This window comes from Buteo buteo, chromosome 1 (genome assembly GCF_964188355.1).
Source record: "Buteo buteo chromosome 1, bButBut1.hap1.1, whole genome shotgun sequence".
NCBI lineage: Eukaryota > Metazoa > Chordata > Aves > Accipitriformes > Accipitridae > Buteo > Buteo buteo.
Genome location: NC_134171.1, coordinates 50,490,315 through 50,509,537, shown reverse-complemented (window position 1 = coordinate 50,509,537; position 19,223 = coordinate 50,490,315). Strand labels below are relative to the sequence as shown.

The 19,223-nt window shown below is 51.6% G+C and overlaps 2 protein-coding genes across 5 annotated transcripts in view; one reads left to right on the top strand and one right to left on the bottom strand.

Moving 5' to 3' along the window:
* The window catches only part of TNKS (tankyrase), a 143,765-nt gene extending 137,193 nt beyond the window's left edge, over positions 1–6,572 (bottom strand). For all 3 annotated transcript variants that reach the window (XM_075030055.1, XM_075030065.1, XM_075030075.1), the window contains exon 1: positions 6,053–6,572. In XM_075030055.1, coding sequence (XP_074886156.1) covers positions 6,053–6,560 — 508 coding nt within the window. In that variant the 5' untranslated portion in view covers positions 6,561–6,572. The remainder of the gene's footprint in view (positions 1–6,052) is intronic.
* A 7,176-nt stretch (positions 6,573–13,748) lies between these two features.
* Positions 13,749–19,223, top strand: part of MFHAS1 (multifunctional ROCO family signaling regulator 1) — a 35,591-nt gene continuing 30,116 nt past the window's right edge. For both annotated transcript variants that reach the window (XM_075030032.1, XM_075030040.1), the window contains exon 1: positions 13,749–17,089. In XM_075030032.1, the coding sequence (XP_074886133.1) occupies positions 13,903–17,089 (3,187 nt within the window). In that variant the 5' untranslated portion in view covers positions 13,749–13,902. The remainder of the gene's footprint in view (positions 17,090–19,223) is intronic.

The window sequence follows — 19,223 nt, the reverse complement described above, 5'->3', positions numbered from 1 at the left end:
TTTAATGGGAAAGAGACACAATACATTGCACAAACTATTGCAAGACCATTCAAGAGAACAAGTTACCAGCCACAAACAAAGCAAGCTGAACCTTCCTAGGAAGTAATATGCTTGTGACACTAACAGTTCATGTACTACAAAAAAGAAAGCAAGCTGAACCTTCCTAGGAAGTAATATGCTTGTGACACTAACAGTTCATGTACTACAAAAAAGAAAGCAAGCTGAACCTTCCTAGGAAGTAATATGCTTGTGACACTAACAGTTCATGTACTACAAATGCTACAAAAACATAAGAGAAAGAAATTCAAAGTCAACGCCAGTAATTTATCAGTTCATCTTTTTACATGAAAGTCTGCATTTTGCAGGCTCTGAGCCTAAGGCTGCCAGGATGTTTCCTAATTGACTACACAATCTGCACTCTTCATTCTATCCATATGAATCCAGCTGAAAATTGTTATTACCCCTGCTTTAAGTTGCACAAGGCAGAATTAATCAGTGACTTGGCTTTACAAACAATTGTTTGAGTAAGGTCAGACATCTCTTCTATGGCAAGGATATACCAGACAACTGCAACAAAATGAGTCAGAGTAGTTTAAGAATGGTATCTCAAGCAAGGCTTTCCAGAGCAATTTAAGCTAACTTGTTGTACGTTGCACCACAGGTGGAGTGGTCGATTCAGGTGTCTCTGCATTGAGTGGAAGTGTGTAATAAGTTACAAGCTACTTCCTGCCTTTTCCTGGCTCTCCCTCAACGAACACTCAGCAGCTAGTTATATTAGTTCTGCCTCGTCAGTTGCTTATCTCACTCACATATGTTGAAGCAGCTTGCATTTTTATGATTAACAGCTTGCTATTTGACAAATCAACTTGATCAGCTCTCTCCTTAAACTCTGACCGCTGACTATTTTCCCACCCAAGTGAGATCCCTTCAGGATTATGTACTCTAGAAATTTTCCAAAGAATATTTATATATGATAGCCTTCATAAAAAGATTTTACGTCAAACAGTTATTACTAGTGATATCAAAAGCAGGCTTACAGAAGACTACCTTCCGCAAACAAATTTTTGCCATTACTATAGACCCAAGAAGAAAGAAAACAAAGAATATCACTGATGCTCTACCAAGCCTGAGTTTGGGCTGATACCACCAAGAGCACTTCACCCTGTGATTGCAACTCCATACCTTCCAAAAGCCACTCTGGAAACCTCTACCTCTTCCTCAGTACAGAAGTGGGCATTAAGCCACAGTTCAGCAATTACTATTAGTACTCTCTGCATCCTTGGGTTGAACACTAGAAAGAGAATAACTGTAAAGCTAAAAGAAGGTGTTGCCCAAGAACTTGAGGGGCTAACTTCATGATCAAACAAAAAAGTTAAACTTCTCATTAAACAGGTGTGGAACTGGACAAGCTTATGACTGTGGCTATATGAAGAAATTGGCTAGGACTCAGCTTATTTCTATCAGGTCCATCCACCTAGTCATTTCTGAAAGAGGTGCTATTACTAATGATTTACCAGCAAAGACTAGGCTTAAAAACATATGAATCAAGGTGTCAGCAGCAAATACATATATATCCTTTTATAAGGCTAAACCTTGTTTCAGAAGGGAAGACGCAAGTCCGTTACCAAGCTAGCTGCTACAAATTCTTGCTGGCTCTGTGAAAAAGCTGGGATTTCAGACAAAAGGTCACAGGACTCCTCCCCATCTAGGCATATGAAAGGTAGAAAAGTCTTGGAAAGCTAGCCTTCGTATACGAGTGCTACAAATGGAGGATAACACACAAAAAAAGCCATGAAAGCACCACTGCTACCATCAAACATAAAGGACCAATACAGGCACCCCCCCAACCACATAATGATTCACAGAAGGTATGTAGGCTAAGAGTAAAGTCCCACTCTACACCACACAAAATGTGACACATTATCACATAGACTGAAATCATCCAACCATTCAAAAAAAAAAAGTCAACAGCATTCCCCAAAGGGGAAGAAAAATCTACCTCTCACATACACGCAGAACAACCAATTCATTTGGTTATGCTGACTAAAAAGGTGTTTTGCCAACTACGTGACAACATCATCACCAAACACAGGATTATCAAGCCAGTTTACAAGAACAGACAGCCCAGGCATAAATGAATTTTCCAACTAGTGAGGGGTATATAATAAAGATGTTCATAATCTGGTGAAATCAACAATGACAGTTAAGATCTTTCTCAAGGAAAAGAGGTAACACATCTTTAGATCAAAGGAGGAATGCAGTGGAAAGGCAAGGGAGCGGAATAGTTTGTCTCATTCAATGCAGTTTGAAGAAGAGAACCATTAAGCAGAACACAGGATATTCTGCTGAAGAGGGTGGAAAAAACAAAAAGGAAGCAAGTTACTTTTAATACAAGTTAACGGTCCAATTATTTAATGAACTCCTTACCACAGGATGCGCTACTACTAACATGTAGAAACTGGGTCTTGCTCAAATAGTTGCCAAGCTACAAACTGCAGGAAGAGTACTCAGAGAAGTATCATATATGAATAGGGCAAGTGTATAACTCTTCTCTAGACATCTGCTTTTGGCCACCAGTATGGATAAAACCTCAAGCCAAACATATCTTTGTTCGTGCCTAGCATAGTTACTTTTTAAATTCTTTTTAGTTATAAGCAAGCTAGTTTTCATTGAAAAAAAATGAATGCAAATGCTGTGAATACATTAATACCTCCAGTTGATTTCTTTTTTATATTTTAAAGTCACTCAATCACTTTCAAGTCTTTAGAATCTGCTTCTTACTCTGATTCTTGGGTGCTGCTGGACAATATACAAAGCCTGTACTGGTACCAGAGACCCAAATACCCTGCAATCCACACAGCAGTTGAGACACTACTGAATTTTCCTCTATCCAAGCATGTGTACCTCTACAGAAGAATCCCTCAAATCACTTGCAAAGGAAAAGCTGAGCACCACACATCCTGAAAGACATTCAGAATTTCAAGAGAGGCTCTGCTAGAATAACAGTCCAGTTGGAGGATGAAAGGAAAATGATCCTTTGTGCAACCTCTTCCTGCCTGCAAGAGAGGTCTCTATCACCCTGATATGGCCTCAGTATTAATTTATGCCTTATGAATAGCTAACCAAAGTAGGTCAGATTTATTCAGCACACTAGCTGACATTTCAACACAGAGTTGAAGAACTGATTCCCCTTCATTCAGATCGATTGACCATTCGGATATCCCAAATAAAGAAAATCAGGATAACACTGTTGCTTCAACTTGATGTGGCTGTGCACATTTTTTCTGGAATTGGTTAATGGACAGATGACTTCAACTTCTAGAAGCAGATTTATATCTATCTCCAGCTTTTGAAATAACTGATTACAGAGATTTCAGTTCTCACCTTATCCCCAGCTTATGTGCATGCTAACGATTCTGAACGCTCTCAGAAGTCACCCCTTTTATCTTCCTTCTGCCACGGGAAAGGAGAGAAAGGTGATTTTGAAACTAGAAACCTCACAAAGCTTAAGGAAACCTGAACTTAGTGCTTTTCACAAGAAACTAGAACTAAGGAAGTTGTCCTTCCCTGTTACAGTAAAAGTAACTTAACCGCCTGGCCTTGCTGCCAAAAAGGACATCTGAGAAAACCAGACTGAGCTAGGGAGAAGTCAAGTACCCAGAGCGGGGAGTGGGGGTGGGGGGAGAGGAATCCAGCTACCCCCAAAACTAGGAAATGAAGAAGAAGTTAGAAGAATTCCTCTATCAGAAATCACAAGGTCTGAAGTGGAACCCTCTGTCTTGTCATTTAAGACTTTAGCTTCAAAAGGTTTGAAAGAAGCAGTTTAAAACATTGCATATTGCACTCTGACTGCCGTTCCCCTAGTGAAGGCCACATAATTCACACTTAGGTATGGCTCATAAAACATGAGCTATTATCCATAACACAGCTTCATATACAGAGCAGACTCTATGCTCATAAGCAAACAAGTTTTATTTCTCTTTTTGCCCACAAAGGAGGAGGAGATCAAATCAACACACTGCATCACCGGCAGATATATACTGCCTAAGATCAGTTGCATTCAAACAACGTGCTTACAGGCCTTTCCAAAATGCAGGACCCCAAGATCTCTGTAATAAGAAATCTGCCTAATACTATGATTACATGTCAAATCCATTTGGACAAGACAGACTGCAGTGATTTGAGATAAAATATGCATGGTAGCTAAGGAAAGTCTTAAATCTAGAAAACCAGATATAGGAATTTGTTAAGTACAAGAATTTCATCTGCCGTTTTCCTCATGCTACAAGGAAGCACCTTCCATTGCTATTACAGTAACATCCTACTGACACTATCGCCTTTCAAAGCTTTATCCCCTCAAGTACATTTTGTTCATTCCTTCTCTAATCAAAGTAGAAATTATCACTGCAGCTTCAGCACTAGTTTGTACTAGCATTGAAGTTACAACTTGAGATCTCAGAGTTTAAGGGGAAGCAGCAAGGTCTAATTTTAAGTCTGAATCCCAAACAAGCAAAGCAGACTCAAGACCACTCTTCCAAAACTTTGAAGAACTTCACGCACATGCATGCAGTTGTACCTGCATTATGTTCCAGGTTTTGCTAACAGTAAGTCCATCTCTGTATCCCAGCAGTTCGCTGTGTTTTAAACTCCACGTGCATAAGGTCATGCTTTACTGGTAGAGCTCAGGTATCAGAGAAGAATGAAAAAGAAATGGCTCAGGACCAAAAATTCCCTTTGAGGCATCATGAAATGCCACTTGTACTCTGAAAATGAAAACAAACCCATACGATCTCAGAGAGTATTATCCAATTGATAAATTGAACAACACTATTCAGAGCTCCAGGCAACACTGTGCCATAAAACGTTCATTTTTATTATCGATTTCAACACAGTGCTTTAGAGCCATACACCAGCATTTAAATACCAACCACTCAATATAGTCCTGTTAATGATCTTAATTTATGTATACTAGTGCACCACTTAAAGCTCAAAGATCTGTGCCCCTTACTACATAAGGTCCAGTCCTGTAACACTGTGGCATGTGTCAAAAGCCCCTCAGCCTGACCACAAACCTAGTAACTGGGCAAGTCCTGAGTTGGGGCTGATGATTTAAAACATCTTTCTCATTTTACTTTTATAATGAACTTCATGTGTCCTGTGTCCCCAGTGACGCCCACACCCTGCAGAAAATGTTCTCTTTATGGACTACGCTAACTGGTAATAGCTATACTTGCCAAAAAATAAAGTTTACTTCCAGTTAAGGTAAACTGTTGGACCTCACTGTTAACTCTTTTATGCCATTATTTCTGATCACAACATCATCTCTTCTCTGCACTAAGTGGCATATTCTCTCCTGGACACATCTGTAACTTATATCAAGTTCAGTTGTTCCACTTCACCGCTTTCCCCAGCCCGCTCAGACCACAAGACGTGCAGAGATCAATCAGCAGCTGTGCCCAAATGAAAAAAAAAAAGTTACAAAGCCCAAGGCATCAACTTTGATTCCTATCAAGTCTACATGTATCACAGAGGTCCCTGACTTTCGAGAGCTACCGCAATACAGGTGAAACCCTTAACTTCAAGCCAACTCTGTCGTGAATTCCAGTTTCTCACTTCCTAAGCATACGTGCACAAGTTTGCAGCTGACAATGTGTCAAACACAGAGAAAAACATCCATACTTGTAGACCACGCAGTCTCTCTTACGCCTCCAGGATCTCCTCTCCCACTCGTTTCACCCAAAGGCAGGATCACCTTCCATTTTATGGGGGGGGAGGGAGGGAGGGAGGAGATTTAAGAGCCATCTCCCCACAACCTGCAGCAAAACGCTGCCGGGGAAGCGTGTGCGCACCCCTCCTCTCAGCTCAGGCTCGAGTTCTCCCGACCCACCGAGAGGCTGGCGGTCCACTCCCCGAAGCGAGGGAAGCTACTCCCGGGGGGCCAGGTGGGAAGCCGTATCCTCCCTGTCCCGACGCACTCGCTGTCACTGCCCTCGCCGGGAACGGGAGGCCGGACCGACCCCGGCCCCGGCCCCTCCCCGGCCCTGGTACCCACCGGCGGCGAAGTGGAGCGGCGTGGACTTGCGGCCCGCCATGTCCTTAGCGTTCACGTTGCCCGTGTCCACCAGGCGCTTCACGCGCGTCACGTCCCCATTGCGGCAGGCCTCCAGCAGCTCGCGGAAGGCCCCGCTCGCCGCGCCCGGGCCCGGGCCCGCCGCCGCCTCGGGACTCTCCGCCGCCGGGCTCGACGCGACCGACGACGAGGCAGACGAGGAGGAGGACGAGGAGGAACTGCTGGAGCTGCTGCCCGAGCCCGGCGGCGGGCCCGGGGCAGCGGCGCCCGCGCCCTCCGAGCACTCCGGGGCCGGAGGCCGCTCCGCGTCGGGGGGAGCCTCGCCTTCGGGGCCGGCCAGGCTGTGGCGCTGCGCGGCGGGGGCGAGGTCGGCCGGTGCCAGGCTGGGGCTGCGCGGTGGCGAGGCAGCGGCCGGCGGCGAGGCCAGCCCAGGCGGCGGTGGCGGCGGGTGATGGTGGTGGTGGTGCTGGGAGCGACGCGGCGCCGCCATCTTCACCCTCCTCCGCACCTCTCCGCCCCGCCCCCCCGGCCCCCGTCACTGCGGCAACGGCGGCAACCCCCGCCCACGCTTCCGCCCGCACCCGGCCAATCCCAACACGCGGCGCCCGGACGTGACACCTCCCCGGTGGCGGCGGGGCGGGACGGGGCGGAGTGGGGTGGGCGAGGGCGGGGGCGAGGCCTCTCCGGGTCCCGCCCCACAGCGGGGCAGCGGCTCCCGCCTGCCCCCTGGGGGCCGCACGCGGCGGCCCCCTCCGGCGGGGGGCGGGGGCCGGGGGCGGGGGCAGGGCCGGCCACGCCCGGGAACTGAATCCCGGCCGCGGCTGCCGGCGCCGGGGGAAGGGGCGGGAGGGGAGCCCAAGGGCGGGCCGGCAGGGCCCCCGGTGCGACCGCCGACCCCGGCCGGGGGGCAGGGGCGAGAGGCAGCGTTCCCCTTCGGAGCCCGTTGTTGCCGCTGGGAAGGCGGTGCGGGAGGCGAGGCGGCCCTCCTCCGCCTCCGCGCTCGGGAGGGCGGCACAGGCCGGCCTTGAAGTAAGAGGGTCACGCCGGAGGCGGGTGGGTTGCCTGGCCTGCAGAGGCAGCTCTTGGCCGAGCGCTCAGCTTCTCCGCTCCCCTGGAAGCGATCCAGACGGCAGCGTGGTTTCGTTTCGGTACAGCTCCTTTCCCAAAGCTGGAAAATGATGGAGCGAGACCGGCCAGAGAGCAAGCGGAGGGAGAAACCTAAATGAAGTCTGGCGGTTCTTTCAGAAGTTCATTAGCGAAGCTGAAAGGCCATTTCTTCGCTTGCCTCAGGGAGGAAAGCAGCTTTGGCTTGGAGCCTGTTCTCCAGGGTGAGGCAGTCACTGAAAAGCCACGTACAGCAAACGGCAGAAAAGAGGCGAGCGGGAATGCTCTGTCTGCATCAGAAATAAAGTGCTGAGGGATGGAATGGGAAGCTGAGGGCAGCAAGGCAGACGGTGGCTATCAGTGCTGAGCGTAAGAAAGAGAAATCCAAGGATGTCAGGGACCGAAACAGCCCCGTAAGGCCCTCTGTGGAATGAGAGGATCTGAACTGCATGGGAATAAGCAGAAGCATTTAAATCGGGATTTTGTTTTGGATTTGGAAGGCAGCAGGAAGATGAGACCAAAGTGCTTCTGGCTTACTGGTATTGAGGGAGGATAGAAACACCCATTATGGATAAACTGTTTAAGTCGGAAATCCCTAATAACTGTCACCAAGAGATCTCCAGTTCACTTAACTTTAATCTGTGAGTACAAGGGAAATTCCATTGACAGGAAAAACATCAACAGCAACAATTCCCGGAGAATTCCTAGTACAGCAGGTACTGGGGCTCCCAGCTCTGGTGGGGTAGCAGCCACAGGTCAGAGAATGGGGAGAGCGATGAGGAATTCCCATTAACGGGAGTGAATGTGGCTGATGCCAGCCAGCCTCGTCCTGGCAAACAGATCTGCTTTAGTTGTTTGGTAGGGAAAGGGCGTTGGGAAGTGTTTGCGTAGCACTGTGTGATGCGCTGAAGAAGCACTGACGGGGTCTAACATTGGGGGCGCAGAAAAATCAGAAAACAGGAGTTTAGAAGAAATGAGGATCTGGTCTAGTGCTACGAAGTACCCTTCTGCCAGCAATGAGGCGGTAGGCACAAAATCGATCCCCATGACTGTTGGAGCAGTAAATGAAGATCCAGTTAAAATGTGCCCAGCTCAGTTCTTGTTTGTGCCATGACTTCAAAGCCATGGGCCTTGACCAGGCACTGAGAGAGCTCGGCAAGACTTCCCTGACACCTCAACCTGGGCAGCTGCTGCTTTGCAGCCTTCTTTCAATTCAAAACTCCTGAAAGGACTTTGCAAGCTCATTACAATATCTGGTTTGTCACACCCAAGCTTCGCAAGACATTTAAGAGACCAGAGCAGCAGTATGCGTCTGTTCAGCTTGCCGCTGGCTTCCTGCAGTTTTTGTTCAGCTTGCCGCTGGCTTCCTGCAGTTTTTTCACCAGCCAGTTGCTTTTGTGGCATCAGTGGCAAACAAATCACATTCCTTTACCCCTCTCTGTATTTCCCATAAACCAAGGTTACAGACAGCATCGCTTTTATGAAATGTATTGGTATGCAAACACTTGTTCTACTTCCTGAAAGATTTTAAAATACACAAGTAGTATTTTTTAAGATTTGGGATTCATGGTGGCCTTAACAATTCATTGTTGCTTGTAGGATTGAGTAAGAAATGCTACACTCTGCATCAGCCTTTCCGGAAAGCCCTGCGGGGAAGGACTTGGAACTACTGGTGGATGAAAAACTGGACATGAGCCGCCAATGTGCGCTTGCAGCCCAGAAAGCCAGTCGTGTCCTGGGCTGCATCAAAAGAAGTGTGACCAGCAGGTTGAGGGAGGTGATTCTGCCCCTCTACTCTGCTCCAGTGAGACCCCACCTGGAGTACTGTGTCCAGCTCTGGGGTCCTCAGTACGAGACAGACATGGACCTCTTGGAGCAGGTCCAGACAAGGGCCACAACACCTCTCCCATGAAGAAATGCTGAGAGAATTGGGGTTGTTCAGCCTGGAGAAGAGGAGGCTTCAGGGAGACCTTGCTGAGGCCTTTCAAAATATAAAGGGGTCTTATAAGAAAGGATAGAGACTTTTCACCGGGGCCTGTAGTGACAGGGCAAGGGACAGCGGTTTAAAACTGAAAAGAGGGTAGGTTTAGCTTGGACATAAGGAAGAATTTTTTTACAATGAGGGTGGTGAGACAGTGGAACAGGTTGCCCAGAGGGGCAGTGGATGCCCCATCATCAGAAGTGTTCAAGGTCAGGTTGGGCAGGGCTTTGAGCAACCTGATCTAGTTGAAGATGTCCCTGCGCAAGGCAAGGGGGTTGGACTGGATGATCTTGAAGGTCTTTTCCAACCTAAATGATTCTATGATTCTATATTTAAAGGTGCTTTCCAACCCAAACCTTTCTGTGGTGCTATGAAAGCTGTGCCTGAGAAGGAACAAGTAAAGGGGTTAGGATTCACAGTATGAGACCTCTCCATGGAGAAGTGGGGCCTGGCCCTGGGTTTCACAGGATGTGATGCCAAGCAGTTCTGGGAATGCACCTCCTCTTCAGACCCCCACTTTTGGGTGGGGGTCCCTATCTTATTGCAGCCCCCAGTTTCCCCAAGCTTCCACCATCCTGCCCCACATGTACAGCAGCACTAGTCCCCTCCAGAGAGATGAGGCAAGCAGCAGTGCTGTCCACCACGACCCTTTTCTTTTCCCGGCCCAAAGCATGTCCAGGATCCCTTCAAGTGCTGTCATCACCATTTGTATATGGCCTGGTGTGCCTTGGGGTAGATTCTTATTCATTCCTGCAGAAACAGTGGGCAAAACAGCATGAGGAATGCAGTTCTGGGCAAAATTTCCTCATCCTTACAGGATTTCTACTTAAGGTCGAGGAGGAACATGAGGAGGACCTTTGAAAGTGTTCACTCAACTCATCGCTTGTTCCCTGGCCAACCACCAAGCCCTTGGAAATGTGACTTCTTCAATTGCTGCTGAAGCAGGAACCTGGGGTTTTTACCATCTGGGCTGCGTGTCTGGTGGCGTGGAAGGCAAGAACTCTCCTGAGGGGATGCCAGCCTCGCTCAGTGCTGATGCCAGAGCCCATGAGCTCTGCAGCGGCCCACAGTGCTCCCCACATCTGCTTGCCACAGCAGCTTGATGCATCTGTTGAGCCGATTTAGGTTCATGTCTTGTCACAAGTGCTGATTACATTTGCACCTCTTGTCCTGCAAAGCCCAGAGTCAGGCTCTAAAATACTGTTGATAACTCATTGTCTTTTACCTGACTCAGGAGGTGCTTTAGGTAGAAATCTTATTAATGATGCAGCTGCAGGGCTCAGTAAAGTGGAGGCACCTCAGACTTCAGCTGAATAATTAAAATGCATCAATAGGACTTTCCAGGGCCACTATTTAAAATTAATAACTCCAAATGCAATTCTGGCATATAATGGAATCCACTGAAATGGGATTAATTTCTTTTGCTTTTTTTTTTTTAAACAAAAAGCTTTATAGCATTGCTGGCAATTTTACAACCACCTGCCTCTCAGCTCCAGCTGATGACAGCTAGGAGAGGGGTTTGGGGTGGTTTCTGAATATTTTTAAGCTGCAACAAATAGGAAATGGTTCCAAAACCAGCATCCAGCATGCTGGTGCTCATGTTTAATGGACTTCTAGGATGCTCACAAGCAAATCAAGAGGAAATCAGGAAGTCTTCTTTGGAGAAATGTGTCTCCTCTGCCTAAGCAGATGGGAAGACAAGGGGTCATCTAGGTTTGTAGCAAAAGCTACATTTTCTGAGAAACAAAATCTTCCCTTTCCCCAGAGAGTACCTCACTCACAACGGGCAGTTTTAACCATGGTGAATATGTTAAAGAAGCCAAGAGACACCATCCCTAGCTGTATGAATTTACTCAGAGATTTGCACACCTGTGCAGGTATAGTAGGATAAAATGTAAAGTTGGTGGGAAAAAAACAGAGCTTTCCTCCTTGGACAACCTCTGAGCAGCACTGTTTTTTCTGGCTTAGCTTCATTCACCACCTACCCGAGCTCATCAAAGTTTGACTACTGATGCCTGACTTTTCTCCCCCTCTTCATTACCTTGGGGAGGCATTCAGCTCCTGCTGCTTTGCCTATTTTGTGATAGGGATTTTGACAGTCAAAACTTTCCCTGCTTTGGCCAGCTCCTCCCTGGCTGTCCTTGCATGCTGTCAGAAAGATGAGTTTAATACAGGCCATGACCTCTAGTAGCGGGCAAACGGAGATAAGCGCTTCTCTCCATGGTATTTTTCAGCTGGCTGAGTCAAGCAGCTGCTTGAAGCATCCCTGGTGGAGGGGGTTGTCCAGTTTTCCTGTGGGAAACAAGAGGATAGTGCAGAGTGGCAGCAGTCGCTGCAGATCATAGAGCAACTGGGAGCCTGCCCTGGCTTCAGAAGGGATCTGCAGCACTTGCGGGCATCATGGGGAGGGTGGCCCCCGATAACGATAATGCTTTTTCCATCTTTACCTGCACAAGGCACAGGGAGGAAGAAAATCAGCTGCAAAATTGATGCCAGAAATGACATCTTGATTTAAAAACGTGATTTTGATAGCGACGGGCTGAGTGGCTTTGCATGTAGAGAGTTGGAAATGAAACCGTCAACATGGTATCATAAGAGCAATTGGGCAAGAGGGTGGGAGAAGAGAATTACTCTTTCCCCAGGAGGAACTGCATGTGCTACGTTTGAAGTGGGGAAGGAGAGTGCTCCTTTCAGCAGACAGAGGAGGGTTAATTCCCAAGTGATCTTCAGGAAAAACAAAGACAGAAACTGGGTTAGCCCAAATAAAACATGTACTGACCCAATGCAGGGATGCTCTGAAAATAAATGAGGGCAAGCCTGGAAACTAGCTCTAGATGGGCACAATTTAGCAAGAGGCCACGAAGTATCTCTGTTTCCCAGGGTCAGGATCTGACACCAGCCAACCAGGAAGGATGGGAAAAGAAGCTTTATCCCCAGGTTTAGTCCCTCTCAGCAGAGCCTCCTGGATCATGAGTGTCCCTGCATTCCTGTTCCCCTCCAGCCACAGTGGTGGCCCTGGAGCCAAACCATGGGCCCAGACCCCAGGACTGCCACTGGCTTTGGGCAGCTCCTGAACCCTGCTTGGAGCTGGGTCTTACCTTCACACAGCCACGCTTTCTGCCGGGTCCGTGGGCTTTCCTCCCTGTCCTTTGCATCCTTTGTTTGGCTTTACCAGCCAACACTGCAACTTTTTCCCTACCCAGGGGTGATGTGGTGCTCAGAAAGGTATTTAGCAGAAACCTGGTGAAGGTTTGTTAGGACTCGGAGATTATTTTCCCCCTGCTTGTCTGTTACTGATGGGAAAGACAGCAACTGAACCTGAGCCTTTGCGATCTGTAGTTTTAGTAGTCAGTAAATTTAATAATTTAGTGCAGTGACTATGGCTCTGCACCGGGTCAGTTCAGCACTCTCCTTCTCTGCAAGTGGGAGCGCGGTTAGATGTGCAGGGCCATCCAAAAGAGAAGGCATCATTCTTGTGAGGGCTCTCCACAATAAAGAAGAGAATAAAGGCTGTGAAACTTGTTGCCCCTGTGGCCCACTTTTCAAATGCTTTTCTTTCTCTTCATGGCTCTGAAGTAATAGCTTACAGTGTGCTTTAATGGTAGCTGTTACAACACGGCAAAGTGAGAGGAAGCAACTGTTGTCAAGCCCCCAAAGCATGCTGAAGTATTCTGCACTGTACAAAGACAGCGACATCTCAAAGCCTCTGAACCTTTGGGCATGGGGCATCACTGGCATTTGTAAGGGTAAGGTCACGCATCTCGGGAGATCCGAGCGTCCACAGCCTCCGTCAGTCTGCTTCACGGCCTTGCTATAAACCAGCTCTGTTTCCCCCCTGTAGCAGTGGTAGAAATTTCCAGGCATACTTCTGTGAGCCCTGGGAGCAAAGCTTGGCTGAGGATCCTGAAGAAGGCAGTGTTTAGGATCTGGCCCGACGTGCGCAGCAAAGGAAACAAAGCGCGGCAGGAAGGTGGCAGAGTTGCTCCAACTAACCAGAGGGTCACGGGCTTTCGCACCCTCCAACGCGGAAACGCACTTATTTAACGGGAAGGAAGGTTAATCTCGGTTCCTTGCAGGGCTGGATGAAAACCCAGCCTTTGCCGGGTGCAGAAATGACGCGGGGATGGGCAAGGCAAGAGCTTTTGCTGTTACTCCACCCGGTGAGCTGGGCTCTGTGAGCCGAGCGGCTCCCAGACCTCGCAGCAAGCCCAGGGGCAGGGTGAGACCCCGGCGCGGCGGGCGGCTGCTGTCACACACCGCGGCGGGCATCCGAAGGGCCGCGGGCAGGCGGCGGGGCCGCGCTCCCGGGCCGTGCCACACGGTGCGAGGGGCAGGAGCCGCAGGCCGGGAGCCTCAGGCCGGAGGCGGGGACCCTTCCTCCCCGGCGGGATCTGCCGGTGCCCAGCAGGCGGGGGTTTCCAGGCAGGCCGAGGCGGGGTGTCCCGGCGCCGGCTGTCCCCGCGGCGGGGGCCGGCCCTCCCCGGCGCGGGGGCGGTGCGGCGCTGGAGGGGCAGGCTGCCGCCGCGGGCGGCGCGGGGCGGGCCGTGCCCGCGTCCCGCCCCTGGCGGGGCGGTGGCGGCGGCTACGTGCGCGGGGCGGCGCGGTGCGGCTGGCAGTGCCGGCGCGGAGCCGCGGGGGGCTCCGAGCCCGCCGCAGCGGCGGTGGCGGTGCGCAGCACGGCCGCGCCCATGGCGAGCAGCAGCGGCGGCGGCAGGTAGGGCGGGGCGGGGGGCCCGCTCCCCCGGCCATGGCGCAGACGGAGCCCCCGAAGGCGGTGCGGCTGTGGCGCGACGCCGCCCTGCGCGCACGGAAGCTGCGGGGCGGCCCCGCCGAGCCCGAGCCCGAGCCCGAGCCGGACGCGGGGCCGCCGGGGGGGCCGCCGCCGCCCCCCGCCGCCGCGCCTCGCCGCTCGCCCCCGGCTGCCGCCCTGGGGGAGCTGGAGGCCCTGAACCTGAGCGGGCGGGGGCTGGAAGAGCTGCCCGAGGAGGTGGGCGCCGCCCTGAGCGGTCTGCGGGTGCTCAGCCTGCGGCGCAACCGGCTGGGCCGTCTGCCCGCCGCCGCCCTGCGCCACCTGGGCCGCCTGGCCGAGCTCGACCTCAGCCACAACCGGCTGCGGGGCCTGGGGGACGGCGGAGCGCTGGCGGGGCTGCGGGGCCTGCGTAAGCTCAGCCTCAGCCACAACGAGCTGGGCGCCGAGGGCCCGGGCCTGCCCCCCCGCCTAGCCGAGCTGGGCCGCCTCGAGGAGCTCGACCTCAGCTTCAACCGGCTGCGCCGCCTGCCCGAGGGCCTGGGCTGCCTCCGGTACCTCCGCGCCCTCGACGTTGACCACAACCTGCTGCCCTCCTTCCCCGCCCCGCTGCTGGAGCTGGCTGCCCTGGAGGAGCTCGACTGCTCCGGCAACCGCCACCTCGGGGCCCTGCCCGAGGGCATCGCCGCCCTCCGCCGCCTGAAGATCCTCTGGCTGAGCGGCACCGGGCTGGCAGCCCTGCCGGAGGGCCTCTGCCAGCTGAGCGCCCTCGAGAGCCTCATGCTGGATGGCAACCGGCTGCAGGCCCTGCCCGCTGGCTTTGGCAGCCTGCAGCGGCTCAAGATGCTGAACCTCTCCTCCAATCTGCTGGGGGAGTTCCCCGCTGCCATCTTGGCGCTGCCCAGTCTGGAGGAGCTCTACCTGAGCCGCAACCAGCTCACCCTGCTGCCCCCTCACCTCTGCCAGCTCCGTCAGCTCCGCACCCTCTGGCTGGACAACAACCGCATCCGCTACTTGCCGGACTCCATCGTGCTCCTCCACAGCCTGGAGGAGCTGGTCCTGCAAGGCAACCAGATTGCCATCCTGCCCGAGGGCTTCGGGCAGCTTTCCCGCGTCACCCTGTGGAAGATCAAGGACAACCCCCTCATCCAGCCCCCCTATGAGGTGTGCATGAAAGGCATCCCCTACATCGCAGCCTACCAGCAGGAGCTGGCCCACTCCCAGCCTGCCCTCAAACCCCGCCTCAAGCTGGTCCTGATGGGCCTAAAGGATGCGGGAAAGACCCTGCTGAGACGATGCCTCATGGAGGAGGATGGGCAGAGGGAGGATATGGGAGGTCTGGAGGCAGGGCGTACCCAGCCCAGAGGGTGCCCTGGGCAGCAGCAGGATGGTGGGAGAGTGCCGGTTGGGTGTTGCCCCTTCACAGAGCCTCAGGACGCTTCCTCTGCGCGGGTACCTGCCATACAGCAGCTGGAACATCTCCCTGTTGAGCGGCAGGACATCTGTTCTCATGTGCCCTCCCACCGAGTGAAAGGGGAAACACCGTACCCTGCACCGTCACTGCCACCGAATGCCCCCCAAGTACCGTCAGGACTGGGACTGTCAGGAGGCAGCAAGGGCATTGAGGTGATGGACTGGACAGCGGATGCAGAGAGGGGCCTGACATTCATTGTGTATGAGCTGGCGGGGGACCCGAGCTATGATGTCATCCAGTCTTTCTTCCTCTCTCCCGGAGCACTGTACGTGCTGGTGGTGAATTTGAGTGCCTATGTTCCTCAGCGCTTCTACCCCTCTGTGGGCTATTTCTTGCACTGGCTTGGTTCCAAGGTGCCCCACGCAGTGGTGTGCATGGTGGGAACCCATGCTGACCTCTGTGCGGAGCGGGAGTTGGAAGAGAAGTGCCTGGACATCCATCACCAGATTGCTCAGCAGGAAAAGAGGGATGCCGAGGGACTCCAGAGCTTGGTCCAGCAAGTGGATGAGGCTCTGGGGCAGGACTTCGACCTGCGCTGCTCCAGCCCGCACGCTGCCTTTTATGGGGTCTCGGACAAGAACTTGCGGCGAAAGAAAGCCCAGTTTCAGTACCTTCTCAACCACCGCCCACAGATTCTGTCTCCAGTGCTGCCTTTCAGCTGCCGGGACCGTTGCCAGGTGCGTCGCCTGCGGGACAAGCTGCTGTCGGTGGCTGAGCACCGGGATATCTTCCCGAACCTGCACCGGGTGTTGCCCAAATCCTGGCAAGTGCTGGAGGAGCTGCACTTCCAGCCGCAAGCTCAGCAGCTGTGGCTTAGCTGGTGGGACTCTGCCCGGTTGGGCTTGCAGGCAGGCCTGACGGAGGATCGGCTCCAGAGCGCCCTGTCCTACCTGCATGAGAGTGGGAAGCTGCTCTACTTCGAGGAGCACCTCACCCTGCGGGAGTATGTGTTCCACAACCTGCCACGGCTCATTGACATCCTCAACGTCTTCTGCCAGCGGGATGCCACTGTGCTGCTCCAAAAACTGCTCAGCGACACCCACATTGATGAACTGAGGGCCACTCAGCTCCATCATTATGTGGAGGGCTTCTTGCTGCACGGCCTCCTCCCTGCCCACGTTATCCGTCTCCTTCTTAAGCCCCATGTCCAGAGCCGGGAGGATCTGCAGCTCATCCTGGAGCTGCTGGAGAAGATGGGGCTCTGTTACTGTGTCAACAAACCCAAATGCAAGCCCCTAAATGGGGCAGCCGCTTGGTACAAGTTCCCTTGCTACGTGAAAAATGAGGTGCCCCATGCAGAGGCGTGGATCAACGGCGCCAATCTGAGCGGACAGTCCTTCGTGGTTGAGCAGCTGCAGATTGAATATAGCTTTCCATTTATTTTCCCACCCGGCTTGTTTGCACGCTACAGCGTCCAGATTAACAGCCACGTGGTTCAGCGGTCAGATGGCAAATACCAGATCTATGCCTACCGGGGAAAGGTGCCCGTGGTGGTGAGTTACCGGCCTGCCAGGGGACCTCTGCAGCCAGATACTCTGTCTATCGCTAGTCATGCATCCCTACCAAATATCTGGACAGCTTGGCAAGCTATTACCCCTTTAGTGGAAGAACTGAATGTCCTGCTCCAGGAATGGCCGGGCCTGTACTACACTGTGCATGTCCTCTGTTCAAAGTGCCTTAAAAGAGGGTCACCCAACCCACACACTTTTCCAGGTAAGGCATAGCTGAGCTTGCCTTTCATCTCTTCTGGAGCTTTACCCCTTCTAGGAGGGAGTTTTATGGTATTGGTCTTAGCTCTGTCTCTTTTTTTTTCTTTCTTTTTGTTTTTTTGTTTTCTTCTTTTTTCTCCTCTGCTCTAACTCCCTTCCCTGGTGACTTGAGTCATGAGAGAAAATATTAGGGTAGCTCCAAGGAGACAGGCTTAAAATAACCCTATTCTGAGACGAGGTGGGTGTTGCATCCCCCTTTGTCTGTGCCTGTTCTCTCTGCTTTTTGGGTTTTGGCCCTGAGGGTTGCTGGTGCCGTTGTTGAAAAGGCCCTGACCTGTCCTTCTCCTTGTTTTGATTCCTTTGAATGGCGCTGCAGGTTTTTTCCTAATTCCCTTCACCCTGCAGCTTCCCCTTCCTTGGGGCTATTTGTAAACACAGATAGGACTGAAAGACTCCAGGTGTTCCATCCTCCCCCCCTTCCACCTCCCACCCCCCAAAACCTGGCCTGTGCTGCAGCCTCTCTGAATGCAGGAAAGCTCCTGCTGGTAGACAATGGGTGTGTTGGTCTCCGTAGCCCTGTATAAAAAGCTCTTTCTCTTATGGGAGCCCTGTCTCTAGCAGGAAGAATTCCTCCCTGAACAGAGAGGGCTACTCCATCTTCTTTGTTTAAGTGTCTTACCTAGAAGTGATTCCCAGACTGCTATTCTTGGAGCTATTCTTGAGAGCAATTATTTTCTTTCCTCGCTCACCCTTCATCTAACGAAAAAAGCATAATCTCTCTTCTCTGGAATATGACTAGTTGTGGTGCTTTGTAAAGCTGTCACTTCTAAAGTTGTGGGTTTATAGGTGGTGGTTTCCAGCAGCATCTGTTTTACTTTGTATGTATGCAGGTACTGCCTCCTAACCTGTGCCCTCCCTCCTCTGCTGGGTTTGCTCTAGAGCTTGCAGGGGCCATGGGAAACGTGCTTTGGTGTGTAAATCTGTATGAAATCAAAATGCACTCTGAACTGTAAGCTGTGCTCTAGAAATATGCTTTTTTTACACACGCACACCCATGTTGGAAGTTTGTTGGAGCATTCTTTATTTATAAGTAGCCTGAAATTGTGGGGGAACTGGAGTATGATTAGAGTTAAGGCAAACAGTGGTCCTCAATTAGTTCATAGGTAAATGTGAATAATAAGGTGTGTTTTGGGGGGGTTGTGTTGTTTTTTTTGTTTTGTTTTTTTTTTTCCTTTTTTTTTCTCTGGACCTTGAAAATAAGGCGATGCTGTTTGCTCCTCAGCCAGTGTCCTGGCTCCATCGATTGCATCTCCCTCTAACTGTGCTAGCTTATGTAAGAGCCGTTGGACTGGGGGGAGGGTGGGGTGGTGGTGAACCCATGCTGTGTGAGTTGCTGAGTGGTATCCGCATGCTGGGTCTTGCTGCTAACGTGGTGCTTGGGGCAATGTGATCTGCTTTCCAAAAAAACCCTGGAGACTGAAAAAACCACAGAACCACCCCCCCCCCCCCCCCCCCCCATAAAACCCAACCCAAACCAAAAAAACCCCAAGCCAAAGCCAACTAGCCACCCAAAAAAACCCCCACCAAAATCAGCCAAGACAGCAAACTGTATGTGCAGGTGTGATGGATGGCTATTGAAGGTTTAGCTTGTGAATAATTCAGAACTGCAGTCACATACCTTTTTTTTTCTTTCTTTCTTTCTTTTTGTGTGAAAGTTTTGTGGCTGATCTTTTGTTTTTTTCCTGGTGAGTAGGTGATGCTTTAAAAGTAAAATATGAAGAGGAGCTAGCTGGACTGTCTGCAGATGATTGGCATCTTTGCTGACCAGTGACAGTCAGAGCAGGGCTGGAAGCATAAGCGGGGCATTGAAATCAAAGGGCTTTTTCCTTTGGATTTTGCTGTGCCATATGTTTCCTTAGAGGTAGGAAAGGAATTCTCTTACCTGGGAGCCAGGGTAGGTGTGCTGGCAAGGGGTGGTGCAATTAAGCAGTGCATTGTTGGGCATGGGAGGAGCAGGGATTCATGTGCCAGGCCTCCGAACACCACCGGGGTGATGCTACCTGTGGAAGGAGGGTTGCAGCGTTTCTGAAGCTTTCCAGGGGAGAAGCTGCGCCTTGGTGCCAGGGGCACAGGACTTA